Source organism: Pleurodeles waltl, chromosome 4_2 (assembly GCF_031143425.1).
Source record: "Pleurodeles waltl isolate 20211129_DDA chromosome 4_2, aPleWal1.hap1.20221129, whole genome shotgun sequence".
Taxonomy (NCBI): Eukaryota; Metazoa; Chordata; class Amphibia; order Caudata; family Salamandridae; genus Pleurodeles; species Pleurodeles waltl.
The window spans coordinates 91,706,407-91,720,746 of record NC_090443.1 but is presented as its reverse complement, the minus strand read 5'-3'; the positions used below and the strand labels follow the sequence as shown (position 1 = coordinate 91,720,746).

Sequence of the window (14,340 nt, the reverse complement as noted above, 5' to 3'; positions counted from 1 at the left end):
GCTTATTGCTATTAATTTTCGATAATAAGATTCTTGCTGAAACCCTTGTGAATCATCTCTCCCTACTTATGGCCCAACTCATCTCTCTGGGGCAGTCAGGCTTCGGTCTGCACCGCTTGACCTCCTTGAACATTTTCTCAGTTCTCAATCGTATTTCGTCTGACACTCCCTCTGCAGTAGCGTTATCAGATGCCGAAAAGGCATTTGATTCCTTGGAATGGCCCTTTCTGCACATTACTCTTGCCAAATTAAGCACACCATCTTACTTCATTTCTATGAATAAAGTGTTATATTCTCAACCTAGAGCCTGCATCTGCGCTAACGGCTCTCTGTCTGGGCCCTTCACCGTCATGAGGGGCACCAGGCAGGGACGCCCACTTTCTCCTCCCTTTTTTATAATTGCACTGGACCCTCTGGTCTGCCAACTACAGGAGGGTCACAGCCACTGTGGGATCCAGTCCCGCAATGGCCCACTCCTTCTTTCATTATATGCTAATGACATCTTATTGTTTATTAGGCATCTTGCTGATAATCTTCAACCACTCCTACGTGAATTTACCCGCCTTGGAGTTCTTTCGGGCCAATGTATTAACTGGTCCCAATTCAAGTTATTTCCGCTGACTGATTCTACCATCCCTTTTCAAAGTGAGTTCCCGCTGTCTTGGTGTATGGGCCCGGTGAGCTACCTCAGTGTTATGCTACACAGAGGCAAGAAACAGGTGATCAGGCGTAAATATGGCCCTGCCATTGACAAACTGACGTCCCAAATTGACCACAGTCGCTATCATTAAAATTGTCATACTCCCACGGTTTTTATACTTGTTTCTTAATATTCCCATTTGGCTTCCTAACAAGTTCTTTGCCTCCCTACACGGCCTTCTTCTCAAACTGATATGGGCGGGGCGGCGCCCAGAGTGGGTTGGGACGCGCTGGCAAAGCCACTGCATCATGGGGGGCTCGGGGTGCCACACATGCACCTTTATTATTTGGTGGCCCAGTGCCAATACTATTGTTTTCATCCTGATGCACAGATTCCTTATAAGAAACCTGAAGCCGACCTAGTTTTCCTGACCGCACTTGTTTCCCTCTTCCCTGACGGGCACCCATTAGATCCTGCGGACATTCAGTTAGTCTCCGCTTCCAGATGGGCCTGGACGAAATTGCTCCGGATGCTACAAGCCCCCCTCTTATACTCCCCACTGCTGCCACTCCCCTATAATCCTTGGCTACCTATAACCAATGAGTTGATCGTACGTCACACCCTTAACAAACACTTGCTACATACCTTTGCTGACTTGTTCCCGGCGGGTCATATGGTGGACGTAACGGACGGAGTCGGCTTCCTGGCACTCACTAGGATAGACTGTTTTATTATGTGCAGTGACACCGACATACCCATTAGCACCTCCCGAGTTTCCCCCATTAACCTCTATCATAACTGTGGAGACCAAATGTCGACTAGTATCCAGGTTTTACCTCATGTCTCGCCCTTCCCCCCTCCATTGACATTAAACTCCAACAGGCTGGGAATCTGACCTGGGTCATGCACTCACTGATAAGGTATGGTCCGCATGCTGCACACAGACCCGCCTGGTGTCCTCTAACTACTACCACACACTCCTTAATTTAAAATTTATACATAGGATGCATATCATACCCAGTTTCCTTGCTAACTTGGCCCCTTTAAGGTAATCTGCCTGTCTGCGCTGCTCCTCCCTGAAGGCGGACTTTTCCCATCGTACCTGGATGTGTCCGTCAGTTGCAACTTTCTGGCAATCAATTTATGACACACTAGCATAGGTGATCTAACTACCTATAATCCCGAACCCCTCTTGGCCTTACTGGGTTATGTGCAGGATAGCCTTAAAGTAATGCAGCAGTTCACCGTCATTCCCCTCCTGTTGGCGAAGCGTGAGGTGGCTTTTCACTAGCTCTCTCGCCATCCCCCTACCGCCAAAACATGACTTGGCAGCCTAGCTTACTTTGACACAAGTGAATTGTATGCTACGCTTCAACCCCCTACTTCCCTACCCACAAACATGTGGAAACCGCTCCGTACCTATTTACTGCTTGTCGGGCACCCCGGCTCCCCTCTATCCCCCTTATGCCACCCTCATAATCTGCACACTAAGCTCTTAGCTGCTGGCTTGCCAAGTGTCACCTCTCCCTCTCATTTGAGTCTAGGCCCTTTCTAGGGAAATCCTGCAACTGACCACACAAATTTGTCTAGTGACGTTTAATTACTACAATTTTACCAGGTCCATGACTCGTACTTTTATTGACTGGCAGAATTACAAGAATGAGTATTTTTTTAATTTTTTTCCTTACTGGGAAGATCATAGATAAAGCATTAAAAAAACAATGGAGTGTCTTTCTGCCCCTGCATGCAGTAGTGCGCTTTTCTCTGCATCTCCCTTGCTCTCTGTGCTTTAGGCTTGAACTCTGCGCAAGTTTCACAGTTCTCTGTATTGTGGTCTTTCGGGAGGCACAGATTACACACCTGATGGTTGTGTCTCTGTGCAAAGTTGTGATGGCACTCTGAACAGAATCGGAAAGGCGTGTTTTTCATCTCCTTCAGAAATGGGGGCTCCCTCCCTCTGCATTCTTTGGCCTTCTCCCGACAGCTGTTCACATGCCCCCCCCTACCTCGGTGTTCTTCTGAGCAAATAAGTTGATTTTACAACAATATTTTGTTGGTCTTGCTCTTGCAGTGTTTCTTTCCCCTGCAACCTCGAATTTCACTCGACGATCCACCACCTTCGTTCTTTAACCTTTGGACAGCCTTTAGCGATACTTCCAGGCCACACGGCAGAATAAAAGAATCTGAAGATGGCGACCACGAGCAGAGGCTTCAGGGACAGACGTCTGACATAAGGAGGAGGCTGCACTAAGCACCAAATGGTGGAAACAGTTGACGCCCAACAACAATAATAAATAAAAAATAAATAAAAATGGAGAATGAGAAAAGAGACGACTACAAGAGCATAGAGGGTTCAGGACTCAGCCAATAGATGCAGAGCATGTAAATCAAGAAAAAAAAATCAAGCTGCAAAATCTGATTTCCCAACATATTCTTAACTTAACAATTTTATGATTGTCAACGTTTTGAATGCTATTTTTGCATGTAAAACTTGTGTACTCAATATGTTTGATAAACAATCATACTGTGGAGCGGAGATGCACAAATATATTAGTTTCACCTTTTCAGGCTTACTTTTTTATTGTCTTTCTCTTAGCAAATCTTGTGTTTCCGTTTCACTAATTACTGAACAATCAGGTTACTATTCAGTCTCCTATTTCTATCAACCAGGTGACTGTTTAGTCTTAATGTGGAAGTGATACCTTGCTTAGTGAAGATTGGGTGCTTTGCAAGCCTATTTTCATATTGGAGGAGACAAATCTGTCCTTTGATGTTGATCTTTGTAATCAGACTTGAGAAAAGCAATTTTTCAACTACCTATGGATGTCTTGAGGAAAGTGTATCCACTGGATAATGATTTAGGCTTAAGTGTATATTTAAGGTTTCCGAACTGAGTAAGAGGAAATAAAGAGGGACAGTGGGCCTCTAATAATCAGAGTTTTAGTTGGAGGTTTGGAGGCAAAGAGCACTATATTACTAGAGTAAGGTACTGAACTACTTTTTGCCTACTTTTCTTTCATTCATTGCTTTACTTTATAATGTAGCCGTGGTTCCAGGCTAATAATAGGCAACAGAAGTTCAAGACGATTATAACATTCCCCAGTTGAATGTAAACATTTTAAATATATCATAATACTGATTTTTAACAACACCCAACATATGACCAAAGATTTGACCAAAAATGTATTTGCTACAAATGCCTTATCTGCAACCAAACGTAAAATTTTATAGTGATGGCATTAGCTTTCTGTAGTAAATCATATCATGTTCCATAACTTCCAATAATAGACCCACCCCATGATAAACTAATTTAAATTGAAGTGATAAAGCCCAAAAATAAGAAAAACAATCAAACCTAGACAGGAAAATTGATTCTTTGAGTATTTTGCAGAAAAAAGGTTTGAGAAAGGATTAATTCTGTGAAATTGGAGAATATGTGATATGGCTGTGAAATAAGAAAGATGAATAAAGTGTGAAGATGCAACAAAATGAGCCGGAGCAGGAACAAACAATTAGTGCTAGTACTGGGTTTGGATAGTAGCCTTCTAGGTCAAGCTTCTGATGTCACTATCAACCAAATGATCAGTAAATGGGAATGTGGATCAGAAGATAATAAGAAATAGAGGCTAAGGTTTCAACTGGTTCATCTCTGCATTACAGATTTATTAAATATTGTAACATGCTGTGATAGCTTTTAATGTCAGAAACCATCAGTGCATTACCTGCAAACATTAATGTATAAGCAATAATATAAGAATATGTCAAATGCTAAAGGAGTCACCTCAGGATAAAGTGATTAAAGACTTGTTTTCTGTGAACTTTAACAAATGCATACATTTCCTCTTGTGCCCCGCAAAAACATTATCGTAAGTTTAACTGGTAAAATCTATTTTAAAAAAATTAAAGAGTGAAACCCAATAAAATGTATCACCAGATTAAAATGGAAAGCATTTTATGGCTTTGAAGACACGACCAGTGTTTTTAAAGCTCTTGCTGATTTTTTTGTAAATTGTTTTTCCTGTGCAATCTTCACCTGAAATATTCTCATAATTGCTCACACCTCAAGCATTTCCACCAGTGTGCGCCATAAAGTTCCCCTCCATCCTCTCCACTGCAATGAACTCTAAGCACAGAGAAAGAACAAGATCAATAGCTCCCAGCTATTTATGGAAACAGAACCCAAAGTGAACCCAGGGTGCATTATAAGCTCACCTTGTGGATGTTCAGGGGGCATTCCAGGCCACACTTGCAGGTGCCGTCTGCCAGCAAGTAGTTCCTGATCTGCTCCGGTGAGGTAAGAGTTGTACCACTAGGACTAGAGATGAGAAAAAGAAAAGTTACTTTGAGTTTTACAAAGTTTTAAATTCATACAAATCTGTCTACAAAAGAGTATTGATATCAGGGACCAGAGTATTAAAACGATGGGATGTCACAAAACTTAAGCGAAAAGGAACAAGTCTATTAGATGCTAAGCACACTACACAATCTGTGTCAAACAAACCGGTCACAGGCTGAGAGTCACACAGCTTTTTGACACTCTGACAGCACTGCAGGGCACTGCTTACCTCCCAGTGTCCTACTGGCATTGAGCCATATTGACGGGATGGAACAACATTATTCGGCATAAAGGCTGCCACGGTGTCCTAATGCATCTACACTCTTTTCTCTGCTATGAGTACTCCGGAATGTTCAGTTGAGCCATGCCCAATGGTCCTAACAACCCTATAGTTCCAACACTCACAAAAGTTAACACTGTATCAATTGTTGTTTATTTCTCCCAGTGTGAGCAAGAAGCCATGTAGTACAAGATCTAAACCAACTGCGAAAAGGATGCCAAAAAAAGACTATGAACTTTCTATGTTGTAGTTCTGGGTTCGACATCACAGCCTTATTAACAATGCTTTCCTAAGAGTAAACTCCGCAGATTCACAGCACTAGGGAAAGAATATTAATAACCAGGGCAAGTATGCCCCTGAAAGTCGTAGGCAGTCTGCAAACAGGGAACCGCTTTGCTACTTTCCTTTTTAGGACAAAGACTCTCATTAGAAAGACAAGTGCAGAAATAATATGAAATGAAACGGGCCAGTTCTTGAAGTGAACCCTAAACCTTCCTGACAATAAGGTTCTTTTAAAGAGAGTAAGACTCCTTCCCAGAACCAGAAGGAAAATTACAGCCAGTTCAGGAATCCGGTGAGCAACATATCTAGCTTGTTGATTTGGATTCGGACTTCAGTAGGACAAGTACAGAGTCTATAGTTGTGGTGGATTCCTCAACTTTTCATCCTATTGTGCTTGGAATGGAGCTTAGGGCACTCATGGACGTTCCATTGAGCCAGACGCATAAGCATTAATGCACATACTTCCACAACTATATGGCATCTCAAATTTTGTTAGACTAAGGGATCTTACAACCCAAGAGCAAAAGTACAGATGGAAGCTCTTACCATTTGGAAGAACGTTTTGACATAAGGATTTGGGGGACGCACTTTGAGTCAAACCAGGAGGACCTGATGTAGGATGTGTGTTAGATGGTAGCAACACTTCCCTTTCCATATTTTGTAGCAAGGTAGTCCCCACTACTCTTAAATGAACACCCTTCATACATTAAACTTTTGTGAAAAGCTTTGTTTTCTTAGGATCTGAAGCATTCCGTGCAACAGAAGGTCTGTGCCTGGCCAAGTAGCAAGCATCCTGCACATCGGACTCAAATACAACAACATTTGTTTGCTTTTTGCTGAGACTTTCCAAGAATCTGTAGCCAACATTTGAAAGAAGTTTAAGATTCACCTCTATTTAGAAGCATTTAGAGAATTATTTGTAGATAAAGTGGTCCATACCCCAGAGAGGTTAAAGAATCCAGGCAGACAGCAAAAGAAGCAGGCTTTTCAGCATTTACTAAACCATTCTACAGACTACAAAGACATCAATTGATGCCTCGAACTACTCAATAAAGATCCCTCTTTGCAGGACCCTCTTCAGAGGAACCATTGTATAAAAGATCTACTGGATGCAGCAGACAAGTAAAGCAAAAGAAAATACCACAGGAGTCAGACTCTAGAACTCCCACGAAACACACAAAGACATGCAACCATTTTATAGCACAGGGATTCAAAGCAGAATCTTGGAACGGGGGCGGATCCATTAGATCATCAAAAATGGGGGGGGGGGGGAGGGGTGAGCTGCAGGGGTGGGGTTGTTGAGCTTCACAAAATTTCCTTCAAACTTCCCTTCCCCAGATAGGATAAAAAGAGAGAAATTAAGATGAAGACTTACAGAAGTGGAAAGCCAGATGTAAATAAACCATGCCAAAGATTTACCATTGGACGTATTGCATGCATGACCCACCTCCTGATAATTTCTTATTCTCAAAACGGAGACAGGAAAACTTTATCCCATATTAAACTTGAAAGCCTACAACGCATAATTTGAAGGAAAAAAAACGAAACTATGGAGATGTCTATGGCACACATGCCAATGGTGTTGCTGAAATGGAATTGATGGTAACCCACCAAATACCTATTCCAGCCAAAACTGTGAAAAAACTTGCATTTCATGGAGGAAGGGGTGTGCTCGCAATTCAGAGACCTTTCCCACGGTCTCAAGCATAAGCTTTCACACACATCAGGTGGCCTTTTTAGCAGAACTACGTTTAAGACTAAAACAAGTGTAGGCTTTTCTGTACCTGGACAATTGGCACCTGAAAGGTATGTCCCAGGAAAGGTTTACAGTACTTCACAAAACAATGACAATCATTCACTAGTCAGGGCATTATTTTTACTTTTGAAAATCAAATCTGCTGCCTACATCATATTCAGTATGTCGGAGGGTCGGTTCTAGAGGGGGATCTGGATATGAAGCAGATACTACTGGTTTTCATACCATGTAAGACAAAAGGCATGGGGGTAGGCACGATGGGGTCTCTCCAATGGCTATCAAGTACTCGGTGGTCACTGCAATTGCAGACAATTTTGGTGAAAACGAAGGTATGCTAGGATCCATTTTGGTGGGAACAGCTTAAGAATCTGTAAAGAGGGCAGAATTGTGCGCTGCTGAACGCCTCCAATGGAACATATGAATGGGATCTGCATTTGGTTGTAGAATGTGAGAGAGTTCCAGATCAATCAGTTGGATAACTGGCAAGCTAAGAGGCCAAGCTTACTTCCCCCATCAAAGGCATGAGAAGCATGTGTGTCATAAACATCACCAATCTGTATAACAGCCACATGTACAACAGGGTTTAGAAATATGATCCTCAATAGGCCCCAAAAACGTTTCAGACAACCATGAGGGTAATGTTCCCAAAGAGGCCAAGGAAAAGGTGGGACACAGAAATCTTCCTCGTTAGAAGGATGTACAGAGTTAGCCTGTATGTTAATCACCAACAAATGAACAGCCTGTAGTTACTTACTTGGTCACTCAAAGGTTAGGATTTTCGAACTCTGAGGAAGCAGTCAAAATCATGGTGAGTTCATGATGGAAATAACAAGGCGTCTTTATGTAGGCAACGGACTAAAGTGTTTATGTTCTGCTGTTGGTGAGATCAACATCTACCTTTCTCCCAATGTGAGCAAGAAGCCATTCGGGATAAGAACTGAACCAAGTGTGAAAAGGCTGCCAAAAAACATTCAAGGCTAATGGTCCCAAATAGGCCGACATACTGGGATTTGCCCTACTACCAAGTGAAATGAGGTTTCAAGGCACTGTCATATGGGCGTATCTATAGTGGCTTTGTACATTCTCATTAGGAACCGTAATGAGACATTATTTCAGACCCCAGATGTCTTTATATTTCTGAAGAGCTGGGTGAACAGGTTCATTAAGCGTGCAACGCAATTTAAAACAAGGCAGCGTATAACAGAAGCAGGCTGTGTTTAGTTCTGTAATAGAGTGTGAAATGGTTCTGTAAAGTTCTGTGAACAGAATAATAAGGATAGCTAAGTTAAGTAATGAAGCGTGAGGAGTCAATCCGTACCTGATGTAGACCACGGTGTTCTGCACTTCTCGCCGATGCCACCCGACGGGCACCTGGATCGCCTGGCACCCTGCCTCTGTATCTCCTCCTCCACTCTCAGTGGCTCCATTCATTTTGCTCTATCTTCTTTCTTGTACCTGTAAAAAGAGTGGGCACATTGCATTCGTTTCATGGGTTTACCTCTTCCATTGTCCTCCCTGCTCCTTCAGTGCCACCTCGGCACTGCCAGCTCTTTTGCAGGGACAGGTGTTGAAGCCCTTGCATCGCCAGCGCAAATAGTTTTTCACAGGCCTCTTGTCTCCGCACCCACCCACTCGCTCACACCTCCCTGAGCAAACAGCAACTGAGCTCAGATACAAATATAGAAAGGAAACGGCCCAGAAAGCTGGAAACATGGCGCATTTTGGCTTGCTAGTATCAAAAATGCAGACCACGACTGGATTGGCGGTTAGGGAACATACGGCGCCTAAGCAAGGCGCACTCCAAAAACTGCAAGGTTAACAAGCCATTTACATCCTTGGCGTGCAGCTCGTTCTGGACTCGAACTACATAAGAATTCATGACAATTCACAGAATGGACTATTAATAAACGTCTACCTGTTCATTTCTGCAAAGATCCTTTGCGTTAAGTCTGTAAAAGATCCATGATGAGGGACATGTAAGCTGGCCTGGGCAGAGAGGTCTCGGCAGGCAGCTTCCCTCTGAACTTCCGGCCTCCAGAGCCCTCCTCTTAAAGTGTTACAAAGCCATTGTCACCATCACCTAAACAGAAAAAACTACATTAAACAACAATTTTAAATCATTAAATTGGGGGAGTGGGGGGCTATAGAGGAGAATAAGAAAAAATTAGAAAAGAGAACAGAAGAAAAAGTATATGGAAAGTGAAAGAAGATGTGGAAAGGGCAAAAGCGAGGCAGACAAGGAAAGCTGGAAAGGATGGAGGAAGAGATTTTGCAGTGCGGCGGTAAGACAGGAGAGGACGAGGGTAAAAGGGCAGGAAAGAAGGAAGACATGAACTCCGGCGAATGAAAGAAAGTACACGATAGGGGAGAGCGGGCTCGAAGGTTCAAAGGAGAGGTGGCGGGGACAGAGGGAAGGGAAGAAAAACAAGAGAACGAACGGGCGAAGACAGAACAAGAGGAGAGAAGGGGAAGCTGGAGAACAGCGTGGGGAAGTAAGGAGAGTAAAATAATATGGACAGAGAAGGAAGGGAGGTAAGAGGGAAAAGAAAGAGGGAAGGAGGGAAAGAAGGTCGGGCAGAATGGCTAAGGAGGAAGGCAAGAAAGAAATCAAAGAGAAGAGAGGGTGGGAAAGAATGAGAGCAGAGAGGAAGGTGGGGAAAGGAGTGATACTCGGTAAGGGAGAGTGATGGACGACGAAAGAGGTAAAGGAAGGTAAGAGGGCAGGAGCAGAGGAATAAGCAACAAAGGAATGCGAGAGGCGCTTGAATAAAAGAAGGGACACCGCTGAGGAGGCAGAACGAGGGGAAGAGGCAGGCGAAGAAAGGGGCGCAAGGGAAATAATAGCAAAGGAAAGAAACAAATAGAAGAAAAGGCAATTAAGCAGTGGAAAAAGGGGGACGCAGAAATGAAGGGGAATGCAATACAATGAATGAATGAATTAGGAGATCGGAAGCAGGCTTCTGTATAACTACCTACTTAATCACGGGGTCGAGGCATTGCACTTCAAAAATGTTGACTTAACCAGTAACGAACAGTATAAGAAAAATAATATGAAAATGAACAAGCATACAGCATGGCACACAAGGGTATCTTCCCTCAAACACCCCAACAATATAGAGTGCGTCTACCAACTGTGCCTTCATTACACAGCATTATCCCGAAGCAGTACATCTTTCCAGTCACCTAGAATGCTCTACCTTTAGACAGTCATATTTCTTAGAAACATCCACAATTACCCACAACGTAGTCATCCAAATAATTGAGTACCGCTGGTGAATGTTTCAAACATGAATCTGCAGAGAAAATGCAGCGAGTAGCAGCAGAGAATGTTTACCTTTGATAACATTTTGTATGATGCGTATCTGGATTTTCTGAGCACTTCTGAGGCTAGAAGTTATCTAACATTGAAGGGGTGGGCATAGCAATTCATTTAAACTTGTCATCACCTCCAATCGTTGTTGGATGAGGCAGCTGAGACACCATGAAGCGTTAAGTGGCAATGCGCACCTCCATGACAGCACGGATAATAAGGTTTCTGGTGTCCCGGCCAGTGGCTGCACTACTCCAGAGCTCGCAGATCCACAGAGGAAACAATTATCAATCAGAACAACATTATCGAAGGTCCATGAGTTTGTCATTAACTGTCTTATGGATAAAGTGGGCCTGGTGCTCTTCAGGAGGGCACCCTGGATGGCGAGTCAGGCAAACCCCTGAAAATTTTAACAATGAAACAAGTGGCATGATTTGAAGAGTTCCCTTTACATTTGATGGATCACATGAAAATCTTCAGGTTTATGAAAAAATAGATAAGGAGCTATGTTTTTGTTTTTCAATAATTTTCATATGTAAATACAGATGGAAAACAATGTTGTTTGGTGTCGGTTTTAATTTTTAAGAATGAAGAAAACAAACTTTGCTCTAGTGAAGACTGGCTCCCGCAAATTCTTTCAGTGAATTGTTCGTAGGTATCTGATGGGATCCAAAACTCTTCCTCAACAGTAACAAGTCTCTGGTGCAACATCGAGTCTGGATTCGTGTGCATTTTGGAAGGGCCACAAAGAAAGTATATAGGAAGCCACTGAGGTCAGTTCATTTTTTTCACACCTCTGAGACCTGAGCTTTTCCCATTCTGAGGGAGGATTCTGCTGAATTTTTGTACTCTTTAGGATATTGTGTCCTCTTCAAAACAGCCATGATTTGAAATATTTTTGCAGTGTTAGAAGTAGATGACCTTTGGGCGCTTGCTCCAAGTAGACAGTCTGTGAGGCTTGGTATCAAAAAAGTACTAATGCCAATAATGAGTGGGAGCCCAAACTCACCTTGGCAATACTTAAGGAGAAATCTTGCGAAACCTCAACATCCCTTTCTAGGAGTAATTCTCAAGAGCAGTGCCTCATATATAAGAACAAACTTTGTTAAGTTTCCATGCCTCATGTAGCCACTGAGAACAGATTTTAAACTTTCAAAAAGTTTCTACCCAGGGCAGATCAAAGCCTTTCAAAGGGCTATGTTCCATATATTTATAGCGTTACAAGCTTTACTGTGCTTTAAACAGTATAAATATATGGAACATAGCCCTTTCAAAGTAAAGCCACTGTCAATGCCTTTGGGGTGGCCTCAATTTCGGAAATGTTTCACCTGTAATACTAGCGTTTTTTGGGACTTCAGCACCAGAGACAAGTACCTCAACTACAGATCCCTCAATATTGGTTCTTTTGCCAATGTCGGGCAGAGGATTTGGAGGAGGGTGCTAGTACCTGCCTTCTTCCTCTACTACTTCTGCAACTGTTGCACCAAAACCACTCAGAATAATCAATAGTTCAGCATTAAGGCGTGGGGATCATTCTTTGAGGAAGATTTCAAAAGCTTTATTATGTGTTTGGAAAAAAATATGCAACCAAGACAATTAAGGATTCATAAAGTATCTTATAAAGTTGAACTCTTGGATATATATGAGAGGTCCAGCCAGGGCATTTTCCATTAGGCTGACGAGAGAAAAATGCAGAAGAATGCCATCTGTTGAGAAAATTGGCCACTCTGGTTAAACAACACCCTAGGTCTCGAACTGACTGCACAAAGAGGAAAATCCCTCTAGATCAGCAGAAAGAGGAATTCAATAGCCAGATTAAGAATGTACATAGTGCCAAAAAGGCAGGGTTAGCATTACATCAAAATACCAAAGTCTACGATACAGGACAGAGACCTAGCTGGCTACTGGCCTTTATGACGAATGAGCAAAGCTAAAATGTAATATCTTTTATTCGGGGTGAAACAGGGCAGATTTGAAATGGAACGAGGACAATGGAGCTATTTTCTCTCAATATTATGCATAACTACATAGTAAAGAATCCCTTTCCACATCACTAGCAGAAATTCAAAGATATTTATACCTTAAAATAATGGAAAACCAATCTGACAGTTAATAATTAGCAGTGACTAGGCAAGAGCTTGGTCTAAGGCAAGGTCTCCTTCCCTGATTCTATACTTGTCGAACTTCATAGAGTACTATCCCAAGAGATCACTCCCCTGTTTTTTCAAAATGGTGAGTCAGATTATGCCCTCAGGAATAGTACCAGACAACAGAGAGAGACCATTACTTTAGTATTTTTGAAAAAAGATAATAAAGATCAACTAGAAAGCCTATCTTACCAACAGACGTCATCACTGAAGGCGAACCTAGGAAGGTACTCTTAAATACTCACAAATAGAATAGTCAGGGTGTTTGCACCTCGCTTCATCTTTTCAACATTGATTTGCACCAGAAAATACACCACCTCCCACATGAGTTGGCCATGGCTTTGATAGACCCAGCACAGGTGTTAAATGATCCAACCCACATTTCACTGCTAAATACAGACAAACCATTCAATCAGGCGTCATGGACATTCTTGTAGGCAGTTAGTAGGGTGAATATCAGTCCAACCTTTATTAGATGGGTTCAGGGAATCTACAATGCACCTTTTGCTAAGGTACTGATTAACAGCATACTGTTTGCATCAGTGATAATAAAAGGTGCTGCCCACTATCTCTCATTGTATATGCTCTATACATTAAGCCATTTATTAGGAATCTACACAAGTTAATTCCTGCAGTCACCGGCAACAGCCGTCAGGTCAGCTGTACAGTTTATGTCAACACTGTTGCAGTCTATGCTACTGATCTGCCTCCTGCAATACAAATAATAGAAAAATTATAATCCAAAAATATTGCTAGATGAAGACAGGGTCAACCAACAAAACAGGAGTTGAGGAAGCCAAATATCTAGGGAGTGTACTGGTCAATAAATAAGAGCATTCAAATCAGCTATTAACAGGCATATGCAGAGTATAGTACATGGATTTTAAGGTGGATTCATTTACTGATCACGTTGGCAGGTAGGATCAACATTATTGCCAGTCCCTTTATATTTCCTACTTAGTTATTTTCTCAAAATAGATGCATTAGTATATAAATTTAAGCGACTTAATAAGATATCCTGGAGGAACCACAAACTCCTCCTTTTTCTGTTGGAAAGAGGTGGCTGCTCTCTTCCTGACTGTCACTGGGGTCCCTGGGAAAGAGGTTACCTGAACTTACTCCAAATTGTGAAACCTCAATGCTCTTTTCTTATTATTATTTTTTTACCGCCAAAGGGGTGACATCTTTTTCATATTTGGAAGTCTATCATTTTTAAAACAAGTTCAGTTTAAATTCCTTATGACATTATAATCAAACACCGGTAGCGAGCAAGCCATATTTGAAAATAGCTCTGCTGCAGGCTACCAACTTCCCTTGGGGAAAGCCCGGAGATAACAGAGTTCTTCAGGGATAGATTTTGCATTATCTGAGAATAGTTACAAGTCAGAACAACATCAAGCTTGTTCCAAGAAGAAGTATTTAAAAGCTGTGTTACCCTTAAGACTAAATTCAGACTCCCCAGCTCACAACATTCAAATATTTATTGATTAGAAATTACCTCAGCAAACTATCCTCAAATCCAAAGTAATTTATGATAATACTGTCACTACCACTCAACTCTTCTTTTGGGCAGACATCACCAAATACAA

The 14,340-nt window shown here is 42.2% G+C and overlaps 1 protein-coding gene across 1 annotated transcript in view; it reads right to left on the bottom strand.

Annotated features, from left to right (window-relative positions):
* Positions 1-14,340, bottom strand: part of MBD6 (methyl-CpG binding domain protein 6) — a 254,785-nt gene that overhangs the window by 170,624 nt on the left and 69,821 nt on the right. Inside the window, exons 2-4 of the mRNA XM_069230809.1 lie at positions 9,210-9,374; positions 8,613-8,749; positions 4,853-4,955 (exon numbers count right to left, since the gene is read on the bottom strand). Coding sequence (XP_069086910.1) covers positions 4,853-4,955; positions 8,613-8,725 — 216 coding nt within the window. The 5' untranslated portion in view covers positions 8,726-8,749; positions 9,210-9,374. The remainder of the gene's footprint in view (positions 1-4,852; positions 4,956-8,612; positions 8,750-9,209; positions 9,375-14,340) is intronic.